Source organism: Sparus aurata, unplaced genomic scaffold (assembly GCF_900880675.1).
Source record: "Sparus aurata unplaced genomic scaffold, fSpaAur1.1, whole genome shotgun sequence".
NCBI lineage: Eukaryota > Metazoa > Chordata > Actinopteri > Spariformes > Sparidae > Sparus > Sparus aurata.
In genome coordinates this window covers 100208-114879 of record NW_022045120.1, presented here as the reverse complement: position 1 = coordinate 114879, position 14672 = coordinate 100208, and the positions used below count along the sequence as shown (strand labels likewise).

At 37.7% G+C, this 14672-nt stretch overlaps 1 protein-coding gene across 3 annotated transcripts in view; it reads right to left on the bottom strand.

Moving 5' to 3' along the window:
* Positions 1 to 85: 85 nt before the first annotated feature.
* Positions 86 to 14672, bottom strand: part of LOC115577828 (hepatic lectin-like) — a 42965-nt gene continuing 28378 nt past the window's right edge. Inside the window, exons 1-8 of one of the 3 annotated variants that reach the window (XM_030410707.1) lie at positions 7858 to 7974; positions 7641 to 7679; positions 2952 to 3050; positions 1793 to 1870; positions 1622 to 1672; positions 1278 to 1429; positions 1048 to 1172; positions 86 to 960 (exon numbers count right to left, since the gene is read on the bottom strand). In XM_030410707.1, the coding sequence (XP_030266567.1) occupies positions 780 to 960; positions 1048 to 1172; positions 1278 to 1429; positions 1622 to 1672; positions 1793 to 1870; positions 2952 to 3050; positions 7641 to 7679; positions 7858 to 7891 (759 nt within the window). In that variant the 5' untranslated portion in view covers positions 7892 to 7974 and the 3' untranslated portion in view covers positions 86 to 779. Of the gene's footprint in view, positions 961 to 1047; positions 1173 to 1277; positions 1430 to 1621; positions 1673 to 1792; positions 1871 to 2951; positions 3051 to 7640; positions 7680 to 7857; positions 7992 to 14672 lie in introns of those variants that run through there. The other 2 variants (XM_030410708.1, XM_030410709.1) reach the window with 2 other exon arrangements.

The following is a 14672-nucleotide window of genomic DNA, read 5'->3' as shown; positions in this document are numbered from 1 at the left end:
GGTGTTGGTGACGTGTGTTGAACAACATGATGTCATTTCACACTAAAACAGTTGATACTTCCTTAACAAACTTTCAGCAGTTCACTGACTTGAACGATAATCTTTTTAATTCACAAACATCATATGTTTACTTCATGGCACAATTCAAAGAGGAGCAAAAGATTATTTCTTTCTCCATCACCAGCATGCAAAGTTTTATAAAAATAAGGTCCCATGTGGCAAAATAACACACTGGAAATGAAAAACTATAATAACATTGTTATAATATGCAAAATCAGACACGTGTTGTATGATTTTATAAATGTATGTATATATCTCTTATTTTTTAACAGTACACACATTTATTAAGCCTTTAAAATAAAATCTTCTGCCTGCTTTAGCTTAATTATTCTTGATTTGTGGACCTTTCCAAGATGGCACAGAAGAAGAGTTGCAAAACACAATTTTAAAGGAGTATAAGTAGAAAAGGGTCGTACGGTGACAGTTAGACAAAAAACGGACTGCTGAGCAGTTTCAAGGTGACACCAGCTGCTGCGACAATTTGAATGATTTTTGAGTGTACATGTAAATATCATAAATCCCAAAGACTTTCTGCCGAGGGCACCAGTGTGATGCTAACTTCCAGGTTAGCCTTCATAAATACATCATCCCTGCACCTTTCTGTACCTGTAGCTTATCTTATTGAAGAAGCATTTGAAAATGTAAACAACAGTTGTCAGGGGATAAAACTACTGAGCTCAACAGTGAAACATATTAATAACCTTCATGCTGACAGAAATTTAAACATTCATTCCAGTTTCTACTGATTTCTCACAAATACGTTTCTGAGGTGCTGTGCAGGATTTATCTGACCACCACTTCAGGCCTGATCTAGATTTTGTTCCCATCCTCACACAGTCCTCTCCATTTGCATTCTCCCCGTTCCAGTTATCTGGCTCTACCTCGCTCCAAAAAGTCAAACTGAGAAACAGAGAACAGAAAGAACTGGTTTAATGAAACATGTGACTTTAATTTTGCAAACATCAAAAACCTGTTTACAGGTCAAACCTCTTGTTCAGTGGTGTCCCATCTGCCCACAACCATGTGCCCTCTGTCACTGAGTCTGTCAGTCCGATCCAGAACATGTCCTCATCTTCTACCATCTTGTCTCTCAGTCTCTGCATCAGGAATGACTGGACAGGGAAAGTTGATGAAAAATTCAATATCTCTATGTAACATCACTTTTATCATGTTAACTAATGCAGAGAGCTGAATGAAGCTGCAGCAGTGTGTTCTACCTGCTCGTCCTCGCTCTCTATCTTAACCAGATGTGCTCCATTTCGTCTGCATTTCTCTCTGGCCTTTTCCCAGATTAATTTATCAGTGGAGAAATAGTAGCACTGTGGTCCATTCTGCTCCCAGCCTTCTTGACATTTCCGACATGGCTCAGCTTTGAAGAGATCACAGCAAAGACTTGAGTCAAGTGCAACAAAACACTGTTCATATTTACAGTCAAGAAGAACTTAGAGTGTTTGAATCTGAGAGCAGGTGAGACGATAGCTCACAGGTTTAATCTGTCACTGTTTCTTTAATCAACATCAGAGGATGCAAACATGTAAGAAAAGCAACATCAGTCACTGACCAGGAGGTTGTGGACAGGGTTTCTGCACCGTCATCACTTCACAGCGTGTCTCTGTTATGAAAGAGGATAAAACGATGTCACTTCCACCAGGATCGTCTTTTATTTGAGAACCTGAACAGAGAACAAAACTCTTGCAGAGATAATTGGAGTTTAACCCAAAATGTGACTTACCTGTGATATTCTTTCTCATGGCTGCATTCTCATCAATCAGCTTTTGGAGATGTTCCGTGGTTTGATGGTATTCATAACCTCATTTTAAAAAAGAAAGTCAAGTCAGTGTGTGAAACTCCCATCTGGTAAATTATTCAGAACTTGATGATGAACATTATCAGAGTGATGTTCACTCAAATTACTAAATTACTAAAGTAATTAAAGCTGCAAGCAGAAAAGAATGGGCCCTTGCAGTCCACACGCGTCGGGCATGCTGCAGTCGGGATGTGCTGCGTGGACGTATTCAGGGCAACACCCTCTACATGTTTCAGCAATTTGGAGTAGATGGCAAATTGCATGTGGAAGTTATAATGACTTGATGGTTTTATGGCGAAGCACCACCTTGCTACACGGTGTGACGTAGGTGAAAGCTTTTGATAAGTTTTGTCCACTGATCCCATTTGCAAAGTTTGGTGTAAATCGGTTAAATGGCCTAGGAGGAGTTGGAAAGAGTAAGTTTTTCATTTTGGGCAATTTTGCGAATGGAAATTTACCGCAAAAGTTGGTGTGGCGTACATCACACAATTCAGCTGAATTTAGGGAACACGTAGATATGAGGTTTGAAAATGTGCAACATATTATGTGGGAGTTATTTGGCACCACCTGCTGGTAATTTTTGGTGTGTAAGTTTCAGTGGCCAAGTCTATACGGACACCTATGAATTTCATTAACATAATAGTTATGGTGTGGACACAGTGCCAAATATTTAATTAGACTGCCACCAGAGCGTCACCTAGTGGCGGACTGGTAACAGTTTTGTCAGCTGTCCTCAGGAGGGCACTGGCAAGAGGGATGAGATTGAAAATGTTGGTTTGTGACATTTTGCGAATTTGCAGAAAAAACGGAAATGGAAATGGGCGTGGCCTATGATATATAATAAATTATAAGCCATAAAGCACTTTCCTTGATTATAGCACCACCTAGTGGTGGAAATTGAGGAGGACAAAAGATTATACATTTTTTCGACAGGTGTGACGTATATTCCAATTTTGGTGAGTTTTGGGGCATTTTGAAGCTGTGAAAAATGTGATGATATGGGATGAAAAAGTCCTCATTCAAAAAACAATAGCGACCTCGCAGGTCGAGACCTGCTCGGGCCCTAATAAACTGCTAAACTCACGGGTATAGCCAAAAGCGATGATAGCAGCAGCCAGGAGAACCACTACAGCCACTCTCTCTGCTGTGACCTTTGACCCTCCAGCTGCTTGTTGTTGGGAGCCTGTTGAACAGCAGAAGATGCAGATAGTGTCTTTGGATGTTACTTCCCCCAGTAAACCTAGTGTTTGTTAGTGGGGCACAAGTTTCTACTAAACATACGAACTTCCTTTACTGTGGACTTTTTGCAAACAAAAATTGAAGCTGCTACAAGGAACTTTCTTTTTGTGTTGTTTCTGGCGCCCCCTTAGGACAGAAGCGGCATGACAACCACCTCCTCCTGTGGTAAAGATTTCGATCTCACTGCATTTACTGTAATAGTGTATAAAAGAAAGAGGCAACATATTTTTAGCAGTGTTGTTTTCGTCGTCGATGACGATGACGATGGCGATGACGATGACGATGACGATGACGAAATTATTTTGTTGACGCCCCTTTTTTCATGACAATACGAGACGGTGACGAGATAAACATGGCTCTTTGATGACTAAAACATGACGAGACGTGAATGAGTTTTCATTGACGAGACGAGAATGGACGTAAATGTTAGTGGGTGGTCTGTCAGACGTTCAAAATGCATGACATTTCTGCTTAATGTTCGTGTAGCAAGAGGACAGCTGCTGAGACCCGGGACATGCTAGCGTCTCCTCAGTCTCTGTCTTCATTGTTCACTTGCTGTTGTAGCAGCAAGCCAGTAACAGTTGCTACTTTCAAATTAAAAGCCCCCTGCTAAGACCCCAGTTCTAAACTCAAATAGGGTGCAATGTAAAGCTCTTATTTTGAAGACAAATTCGTTGTCACTTTTTTTTATTGAACAATTTAAGTGTGCAAAACCACAAGGTATGCAATAACAATCAGCGCATATCAGCACATTTCAACAGTTTTTTCATGAATTGATGCCCTACTTCATCATACAAGAGTGTCACACATAAGTTGTGAAAATAGCAGATCTACAAGTTCAACACATTGTGAGCTTGTAGATCTTTTTATTGACCTAAATTAATTTGATAAAAGACTATACTTATTCTTTTGTTTTGTTTTTTAACTTAAACTAACTAAAACTAGACTAAAACCTGTTTGAGTTTTCGTCGACTAGAACTGGAATTAAACTATATAAGTGACTAAAATTTGACTAAAATTAAAAAACATTTTAGTCCAAAAGACTAAGACTAAGACTAAATCTAAAATGGCTGCCAAAAACAACATTGATTTTTAGATGACGCTGAAACAGTTTGTTTTAGTTCCGTACCACCAGACTACAGAGCAGTCTCATTCCTCAGGCTGTGACTCATCGTCAGCACTCTGAAAATGACCTAATTTATTTTACTTTTCCAACCCAACAAAAGTTAGAATCTGCTCCTTCAGGTCATAAGGAGGCTTCAGAATTAAATAAAGACTGATTCTTAAATGTGCAGTGTGTAAGAATTATTATGAAATTATTCACACAAAAAATAGACAAATAACCAAAGCAACTGCTGCTGACTGTAGCTGGGACGTTCTAGAATTGGAGATACATTTGGCGTCTCGCCAATAAACCTTTTGTTATTTAAAAAGAAAAAAGACTTTTTTGAATCAGATTTTAATAATTATAATAATTATCTTAAGCTCTTACTAAGAATAATGCTAAATGTTTATTTTAAGCACTATTTATACGTGAAATATTAAGTAAATGCATATGAACCTACCCGTGATTGCCTGTCTTCGGCTCCTGATTCATACTTTCAGCTTGAATTAACATGAAATAATTAAGTGTAATTTAAAAAATGTTCTGCTTAATCTATTTACAGTTATAAATTGAATTACATGAAATATCTATTTTTTGTATTATAGTTCATTTCAGTAATAAAAAAACACATTTTGTGTTTGTCTCTATGTTCTGGTCAACTCTGTTACCTCTCTTATAAAACTGCAAAAAAACTCTCCAAAGCCTTCAAATAAAAAGCATGTGACCTGCTACCAGTGATGTCACTTCCTCTTGCTGGAAACATGCTAAAGCAGTGAGGTCTATCATGCTTCTTCTCTCATTATTTTGTATAAAATGTTCATGATACACTAAGAGTAGATTAATTATTTGTCAAATCTGTTGCTGTGATATTGCAGTGAATCTCTCATTCAATTTTTTAAAAACGAAGATATGATGAATATCCATAAAATTCTGATTTTAGACATGGTAAATGATAGCTGGTTTGAGATTAGCACATGGAGTTAAGGCACTAAATGATGGAAAACATCAACTCTGTTACAGTCAACTCTGTTAATGGTTTTAAAGAATTGAACGATAACAGAGTTGACGATGAGTAACAGAGCTAAATGTTCTCAATCACATTTAAGTATTTTGCATTATTTTACATTTATTATGGATTTTGGGGTCATTTTACTGTAAAGGGAACATTTATGTTGAAACATTACAGGTTAATGAAATTGGATAATTTCTGTTACAGATTAAGTTTTCAACAGCAGAAAGGCAACGACAATACAGGTTATGGCGAGATGCCAACCCTGTAAGGAAGACAGAAAATTTGCAAAAAATCAGAAATAGATGCAATAGTTAGTATGGTGAGGTTGTCAATGGCTGTTTGACTGGTTAGTGTGCTTGCCTATGGTCTGGACAAGTTGGGTTTTATTCCGAGCTATCAGTCAGAAACATTTTGAAAGCTGTTTTACTTTCCAGATCAGTGATACATGAGACCTATGCAGTTATTATTCATGTTCAGGAAATTCTGTAATCAATGTATCTTTACATGTAATTAAATAGTTGTTTTTTCCATTTAGAAATGGTTTTAAAAGTTTTAGTCAGGCAGAAAATGTTGTTGATTTTGATCTTTTAACTGAGGGTAGTCAACTCTGTTATTCATATCAACTCTGTTACCATCAATGTCAACTCTGTTTGTTTAGGGTTTTTGCTTTTAAAATTACCATTAGATAAGTGTTTATTGTTAAAATATTAATCAGAAGCTGTGTCATAACTAACATTCCTACCACATGAAATTTCAAAGCATTTAATACATTTTTAATGCTGTGTTGAGTTAAAATGCCTACTGTCTTGGCAACTTTTCTGTTGAATGTGTTGATATTTGTACTCCAAAACAAAAAGTCTCAGTCTTATTAGACTAAAAGCTGAATTAATGGATGTAGAGACAAAAGTTGTCTTAGGAGAGACAAGATTTTGAATTCTAGCACATTTGTTTATTACATATATTTGACCCAATTTGTCCCTAACAGAGTTGGCAGATTTTTCAGTTTCTACATCGTTTTTCAGATTAAATATTTAAAATCTTACATGTTTAAGATCAGCAAATACTTAACATGTTAATTTTAAGTGTATTCTATAAGATTACAAAAAGTTTAATGAAAAAAATTGATCCCATTTTTAGTTTTCTTCCACACTTGAAATGTATCCGCAATTCTGGAATGGCCCAGCTGCAGTTTGCTAGTTAGCTCAGTTAGCCATGCAGGTGCTTTGGACCAGCAAGGTAACTGCAGTATATGTTTCTTCAACATAATATATTGATGTCATAATGTCAAAATTGTCATTTATCACATACTGCAGATAATTTTATCTTATTTTTCTCACATAACAGTGCCAGTGAATCGTTCCTTGTAGCATGGTTACATTTGGATTAGAATGCAGATGAAAAGATGCAAACATGATGCTTGATGTTTTCACTTGCAACATAGAAATACAGATTCTTGTGGCCATTTTCTAATGTTTAGTTCCTCTTTTTTCTTGACGTAAACTTCCTGTCCTCAGCTCATTTTCCACTTAACTTCCTCTCAACATCACAAGGTGTTGGAGTGGGGTTCCTTAATTCTATTTTTGCAGCTGTAAAAACCAAAGATATTTCAATACCAAAGGCGACAACAATTTTTAAAAGCATGATTTAAGAGCTTCAATACAGTTGCTGTAAAGTTGTGGCCACACTGTCTGTTCTGACAGTCAGATTAGCGGTTAGCCGTGCAGCTAGCAGTCCAAACTGGGAGTCCTGGGAGCGTTGGTGTTGGTTAGCATGCTAACTTCACCATACACCTTAGCACCGCAATACTTTAACGTCATTATGTCAGAACTGTTATTCACATTCTGGTAACATATATTTCATATAACATATACATAACATATACATATATATTAAGTTTAGAAGTTAATTAAAATTATATGTAATTCATTCTTGAGTTAATTTATTTAAGAAATGTGTTATGTTTACACAGGTAACTATTTACTTATTCATGTTTACAGTTATTGTTATGTTGCACATTTCCATGTTTACATCTGTTCAGTAGCACAGATAAGACAGCTACAATAAATTTGTTGAATGTACCTTTTGTGCTGCCGTAAATTTCCCTCAGTCCTTCTAGCTTCTGATTTGTTTGTTTAGTCACATGTGAGTCAGAAGAAGGAAGTGTTGTTGTTGTTGTGAAGTGGAAGTGCGGTAAAAAAAAAAGTAAAGTGCTGCTAAAGGAAATTATCTCTCTCCATCCTGCTTTTTTATCAATAAGATTGCTCAAACTACCATACACCGAACCCTCACGTTATATATCTATTGAATATTGAGTAATATACATTTTTGTTCTGGAAAAAATCAGAAAATTGTGAATATTGTGGCTCACTGGAGGTCAGAGTTCATGATCCAGTTTATTGAATGATATTTTTACTTACCAGGCAGCTCTGCTGATGGCTCGCTGTTCAACATCTCAACTAGTCAATGAGGAAGTCAGTGATAAAGTGTAAAATACACTTTCATGATTCACTCAAACTCTGACACTGAACATTTCCTAGAAAGCCCTGATTGTAAATGGCAAGATAATAGATAGATAGATAGATAGATAGATAGATAGATAGATAGATAGATAGATAGATAGATAGATAGACGTACCTGTGTTAACGTACACCACATCGTCTTCAGCCATTCCACCGTTTTGACTAACTGTCAGTGAGGTTGCAAGCTGAGTTTAAGTTGTCACGGCAAAAGAAAGAAACCCAAAAAGCAACCTTCCTGTGTCACATGCCAATGAAAACTCACAATCTGTTGCAATAACATTTTACTTCCCATTTGTTCAGAATAGAAAATACTAGAATCATTCTAAATATCTCAATATAATATATAATATGATACAAATCTCCCCACACAGACACAACCAATGATTTGTTTTCAAAGAACAGAAGAATTCAGCGGTTAGAAGACAATTAATTGGGAAAATTCAATGAAGTGTAACAATCCAGAGAACTTCCAGCAGCATAAAATCTCTTTTCAGTGCAGACGTGTCACTGAGCTGAGCTGCTGTGGCTTGTTTATTAAGCTGGACTCTAAATGTTTCTGCTTTCCTTTGTCTTCATATTTACTCAAGTACTGACAGACTGCCCTCTCACATAACTGCAGAGTTTCACTTTGTTAAATCTTTTTCTGTGTTGGTGTTGGTGACGTGTGTTGAGCAACATGATGTCATTTCACACTAAAACAGATGATACTTCCTTTTACAAACTTCCAGCAGACCTCATCGACTTGAACATGAATCTTTTTAATTCACAAACATCATATGTTTGCTTCATGGCGCAATTCAAACAGGAGCGAAAGATTATTTCGTTCTCCATCACCAGCATGCAAAGTTTTATAAAATAAGGTCCCATGTGGCAAAATGACACATTGGGAATGAAAAAACTATAAAAATATTGTAATAATATGCTAAATCTGAGATGTGTTGTATGTTTTCATACAAATACATTTGTATTTATATTTTATTTTTTAATAATTGTATTTTTATTTTTATTATTTATTTACACATTCATTAAGGCAATAAAATACAATCTTCAGCCTGCTTTAGCTTAAATAATCTTGACATCTGGACCTTTCCAAGATGGCACAGAAGAAGAGTTACAAAACACGTTTTTAAGGAGGTAAGCAAAAGTAGAAAAGGGTTGTACAGTGACAGTTAGAAAGAAAATGGACTGCTGAGCAGTTTCAAGGTGACATTAGCTGCTGCGACAATTTGAATGATTTTTAAATGTACATGTAAGTATCATAAATCCCAAATTCTTTCGGTCGAGGGCACCAGTATGATACTAACTTCCAGGTTAGTCTGCATAAATACATCATCCCTGCACCTCTCTGTACCTGTAGCTTATCTTATTGAAGAAAGATTTGAAAATGTAAACAACAGTTATCAAGGGGTTAAATGCACTGAGCTCAACAGTCAAACATTTTAATAACCTTCACGCTGAGAGAAACTAAAGCATTTAAATTCAAATCAGATTGTACATTTGTAAAGTTGTGAAACTTCTATAGCATAAACATTTATAAACATAACAGGTTGAACGGGACTTAAGGTAAATACAGACGGCCTTCAGGCGTTATGCAGATTTCTCACAAATGCTTTTCTGAGATGCTTTGCAGGATTTATCAAACCACCACTTCAGGCCTGATCCAGATTTTGTTCCCATCCTCACACAGTCCTGTCCATCCACATCCTCCCCTGTCCAGTCGTTTGGCTCTCCCTTCCTCCAAAATGTCAAACTGAGAGACAGAAAACAGAAAGAACTGGTTCAATTAAACTTGAAATGACTTTGATTTTGCAAACATCAAAAACCATGTTTACAGGTCAAACCTCTCGTTCAGTGGTGTCCCGTCTGTCCACAACCATGTGTCCTCTGTCACTGAGTCTGTCAGTCCGATCCAGAACTTGTCCTCTTTCTCTACCATCTTGTGTCTCAGTGTCTGTATCAGGAATGACTGGACAGAGAACATGAAAAAAGCAATCTATCTATGTGACATCACTTTTATCATGATAACTAATGCAAAAACACGACATGATAGAACAAAAGCCAGAGAGCTGAATGAAGCTGCAGCAGTGTGTTCTACCTGCTCGTCCTCGCTCTCTATCTTAACCAGATCTGCTCCATTTTGTTGGCATTCATCTCTGGCCTGTTCCCAGGTTAATTTATCAGTGGAGAAATAGTAGCACTGTGGTCCATTCCGCTCCCAGCCTTCTTGACATTTGTGACATGACTCAGCTTTGAAGAGATTACAGCAAAGACTTGAGTCAAGTGCAACAAAACACTTCATATTTACAGTCAGGACGAACTTAAAGAGTTTGAATCTGAGAGCAGCTGAGACGATAGCTCACAGGTTTAATCTGTCACTGTTACGGCCGTTGCCGAGCTCTGCCCTTGTTTGTCTGTGTCTGTGTGTGTGTGTTGCCTGTCTTTGAGTGGTGTTTCAGGATGTAGGTGCTCCTCCTTCTCCTTCTTGGCCTGAGGGAATCAGATTGGACCGGCACCTAGACGACGCACCAATCTGGGCGGAGCAAGTCGCGGAAGTGTATATATTCCTGGCCAGCATGGCAGTAGGGGCGGCTGTGATTACCCTTGAGCAGCACGCCGCTGTGTCTCTTGAAATTATACTTTTTTTTTTTTTAATCGATCATACAAAATGTATTTGAATATTTATTTATTTATTTTCACAAACATTGTCATTTATTTTCCGTATACAGTACAACAAAGTTAACAAACACAAACAAAAACAACAGCAGCAACAACAACAATAGCAAAGAAAAAAAAACAACAAAACATGAGTGGAAGTTCATGAATGCATTCATAAAACACCCCTCCTACACACAAACACACACACACACACACACACACACACACACACACACACACACACACACACACACACACACACAGAAAAAACAGAGGGAGTGGTCCCGTTCTGAGACTGGCAGGGCTGGGGACATAACCAACCAAGACCGGGCACCACACAGAGAGTGCTCAATTGAGGCTATCATTCTGCCCGCTCACAGTGTAATGCAACATTTTAACATTTGGAAACATTTAAACCTGTTCTCTTCCACCTATAGAGCGAAAAAAGAGAGTCAACAAGCCTGGTCCACTGACCACCTCTCAATCAACTACATTCACCTCTCTATAGGTATTCAGCCCATACATTCAGAGTGAGAGAGAAAAAAATATATATATATATAAATACATATATATATATATATATATATACACACACACACACATACATACACCTATATATATACACATACGTACACTCACATATCTATATATATACATATATACATACACACACAAACCTACATATATGTATAAAAAGGGTTGAAAAAATAATAACAGTAACATCTGTGACATGGGTGGGGGAATAAAACAAGAAAAGTTAAAATAACACACTTGGTTTTTGAATAATATGACAGGTACCACCAAAGAATTAATAACAACAATAATAATAATGATGAATAACTAAATACAATTCAATAAACAAAAGTGAACAAAATGGCTTGTCATTGTCAGAGTTATGTCAGGATATATCCTCATCAGTTTGATTTTCTTTCAAGAGTGACATGATTTGACTCAGAGTATCTGTGTGGTCACTGCCCAGATCTTGCAGAACAGAGGCTGCTTGTTCCATAGAAACAAGTTCCAGAAAGTCCTTCTGCCAGTTATCTATATCAAAACAATTTGGTTTCTTCACTTTCCAGTTCATAAGAATTAGTCGTTTAGCTGAAAGGAAGGCTAGGTCTAACGAATATTGAAGGTTTTTTTGTGGTTGCTCCCTCTGTTTTCCCAGAAGGCCTACTGCTGGGTCCAATAGAAAGTTGATTTCGAATAATTTACATAAATAATCTCTGATTTTTAACCAAAATGTCTGTGTTTCTGGGCAATGCCACAGTAAGTGGATGAGAGTTCCATTCATTGCACACCCATGCCAACACTTATCTGTAACGCCATTATTCATTTTCTTAAGTTTATGTGGGGTGATGTAGGATCTGAACAGAATCTTGATTTGTATGATTTTATACCTGACACATTTTGACAGATTGTTTGAGCGGCTCAGAATAGTTTCCCATTGTTCTGATGTTAAGTGTATGCCCAAATCTTTCTCCCATTGTGCTTTTATAAGTTTAGAAGAGATGCAAGAAGAAGTGCAACATAACAGCCTATAGATTTTAGATACCTTTCCACTGCCAGAGACTGCATCCCTGAGCTTAATATCAAAGAATTCATTATCTGCTAACATCATATTTGCGAAACTTTGCATGATGGACTTGATAAAGCTAGACCATTCATTTGAGTTGTTTGTGTATTTCTATGACAATTCTACACGAGAATGAAATTAAGGGATTTTTTATGATTTTATTAGATTTGGTCTGATACCAGAGTGAGGCTAAGGAGATATTCTTACAGTTCACAGTGAGAAGTTTCTGCTCCAGCCATCTCCAGCTACCCATGACTGCCTGCTCCTTCTCGTACGCCCAGAATAAGGGATATACACCATTGTACGCCAAATAATAAGTATGAATATCTGGTATTCCTAGTCAACCCTTTTTCCTGGGGATAGATACTTTTTTCAGACTTATTCTAGGTTTTTTACCTTTCCATAAAAATGAAGAAAATAATGTGTTGATTTCTCTGAACTATCTCTGGGGGAATTCTAATGGGATGGCGGAGAAGAGAAAAGCTATTCGTGGGAGCACATTCATTTTGAGCACTTCTGCCCTCCCCCACAATGATAATGGTAAATTTGTCCATCTGTTCAAATCGTCCCTCACAGTTTTCAGTAATTTAGGGCCGTTTAGCGCATACATTTTGTCAATCGGGAATGTAATATTGACACCAAGATATCGCATGCAATCGGTTTTCCAGACGATAGCTGTTGAACTCAAATGACCTGAGTGTGTGAGACGATTCAGAGAGACGGCCTCGCTCTTTGACCAGTTGATCTTGTAACCACCAAACGCACCAAAATTACTGATGAGTTTGAGCAGATGGTGCACAGAAAGAGCAGGTCTAGACAATGCCAGTAAAATATCGTCCGCGTAAAGATTAGCTTTCAAGTCGTAATGAAAAAGTGTGATACCTGTTATACTCTGATTTTTCCTGATAGCACAGGCAAGGGGTTCAAGTGCTAGGGTGAAGATAACTGGGGAGGCTGGGCAACCTTGTCTGGTGGATCTAAAAAGGTGAAAAGGGGGTGAGATTAAACCATTAGTTTTGACACATGCGACCGGATTGTGATAGAGGGCCTTAATCCATTGTATGCATACTGGTCTGAAACCATACTTGGTCAAAATATGGAACAGATAAGACCACTCTATCCAGTCGAATGCTTTCTCAGCATCAAGAGAAATTGCAACCGCAGGATGTTGAAAAGATGCAGCCTCTGACATTACATGGAACAGTCTTCGCATGTTATGGGCAGAATAACGACCAGCAATAAAACCAACTTGGTCCAAATGGATTAGTGATGAGGTGACTTTCTCCAGGCGCATTGCAATACCATATTCATACTTTGGGGCATGGATTGAGTTGCAATAATATCCCTGTACAATAAGGTCAAGAATGGAGATAGAACTTCCAGGAAACACTTTTAGAAATCAACACTAAAACCATCTTGACCTGGCGCTTTACCAGCAGCGAGAGCTGTAACGGCTGCCTTAACCTCCAGTTCCTCGTCATCTTTCTCCAGATATGTCTTCTTATCGTCCTCTTTCAACTGGGGGAGAGGTGCACTTCTAAGAAAGTCATCAATCATATCAGGATTAAATCTACATTCTGATTCATACAACTTTGAGTAATATTCTTGAAATGCCTGATTTATTTATTTCTGCTCACATACTAAAGATCCATTCTGATCATATATAGTCGTTATGGATGAGTTACTCTCAATATGTTTTAATCTTAGTGCAAGCATTCTGCCAACTTTGTCGCCTGTTTCAAAATGTTTTTTCCTTAATTTATATAACGCAGTAGAGGTTTTTTCATGTATAATTGACTGTAACTCTGTTCTCGTGAGTAACACCATTGTTTTTAATTTCTGATCATTAGGATCTCTCATATGCTGCATTTCCAGGTTCTTGAGCTCTGACATCAATTTATTTTTATGTATTATGTACTTTAGAATAAAAAGTGTATTCACGAGAGGCAGAAATTCCGCAATCATAAGAAAGCCCCGAGTCACACTTATGTTGAGTTCGCTAGGGAAAAAGGAACACTGCCTGTAAAGCGGATGACTTTGATTCTCTGCGAGAGTTACTTCTGTTAGAAGAATTTAGGAAATGTTTGCCTGACCGTATTGTGGTGTATTTAAATGAACAAAAGGTGTCTTCACTTTCCTCTGCGGCTGTGTTAGCCGATGAATATGTGCTGACCCACAAGGCTGTTTTCCCGTCAGTCTCTGCTGAAAAACCTTGTTCCCCTCCGGCTTTGCAAAATAACTCTCCTAAGTTCTCCAGCTCAAAGCGAAAGGAACAAGAGTGTTTCTACTGTCATAAGCCTGGACATGTCATTGCCAACTTTTTGACCCTTAAGCGCAAAGAGCAGCAACAGCCGTCTCCGAGTGCTCCGCAGCTGAAAGGCATCGGGTTAATTACTAATGAGCTGTGCATAAATGGTGACATTGATGTGTGCTTTAAACCTTTCATATTTGACGGGTTAGTGTCATTGACTGGTGAGGCTGCCGATCAGCGCCCGATGCGTATTTTGCGGTGGTTTCAGGGCTGGACTGGGACAAAAAATCGGCTCGGGCATTTTGAGCCGAGACCGGCCCACCAGGTATTGATGGAAAGACAATGAAGCCTATGAATGAAAACAAACTTAATTTGACAATGTTTATACACTGTTTTGTTGGTGTATATGTACTTGTCTAAAAACTTAAAACTAGACCATCTTCCCAGT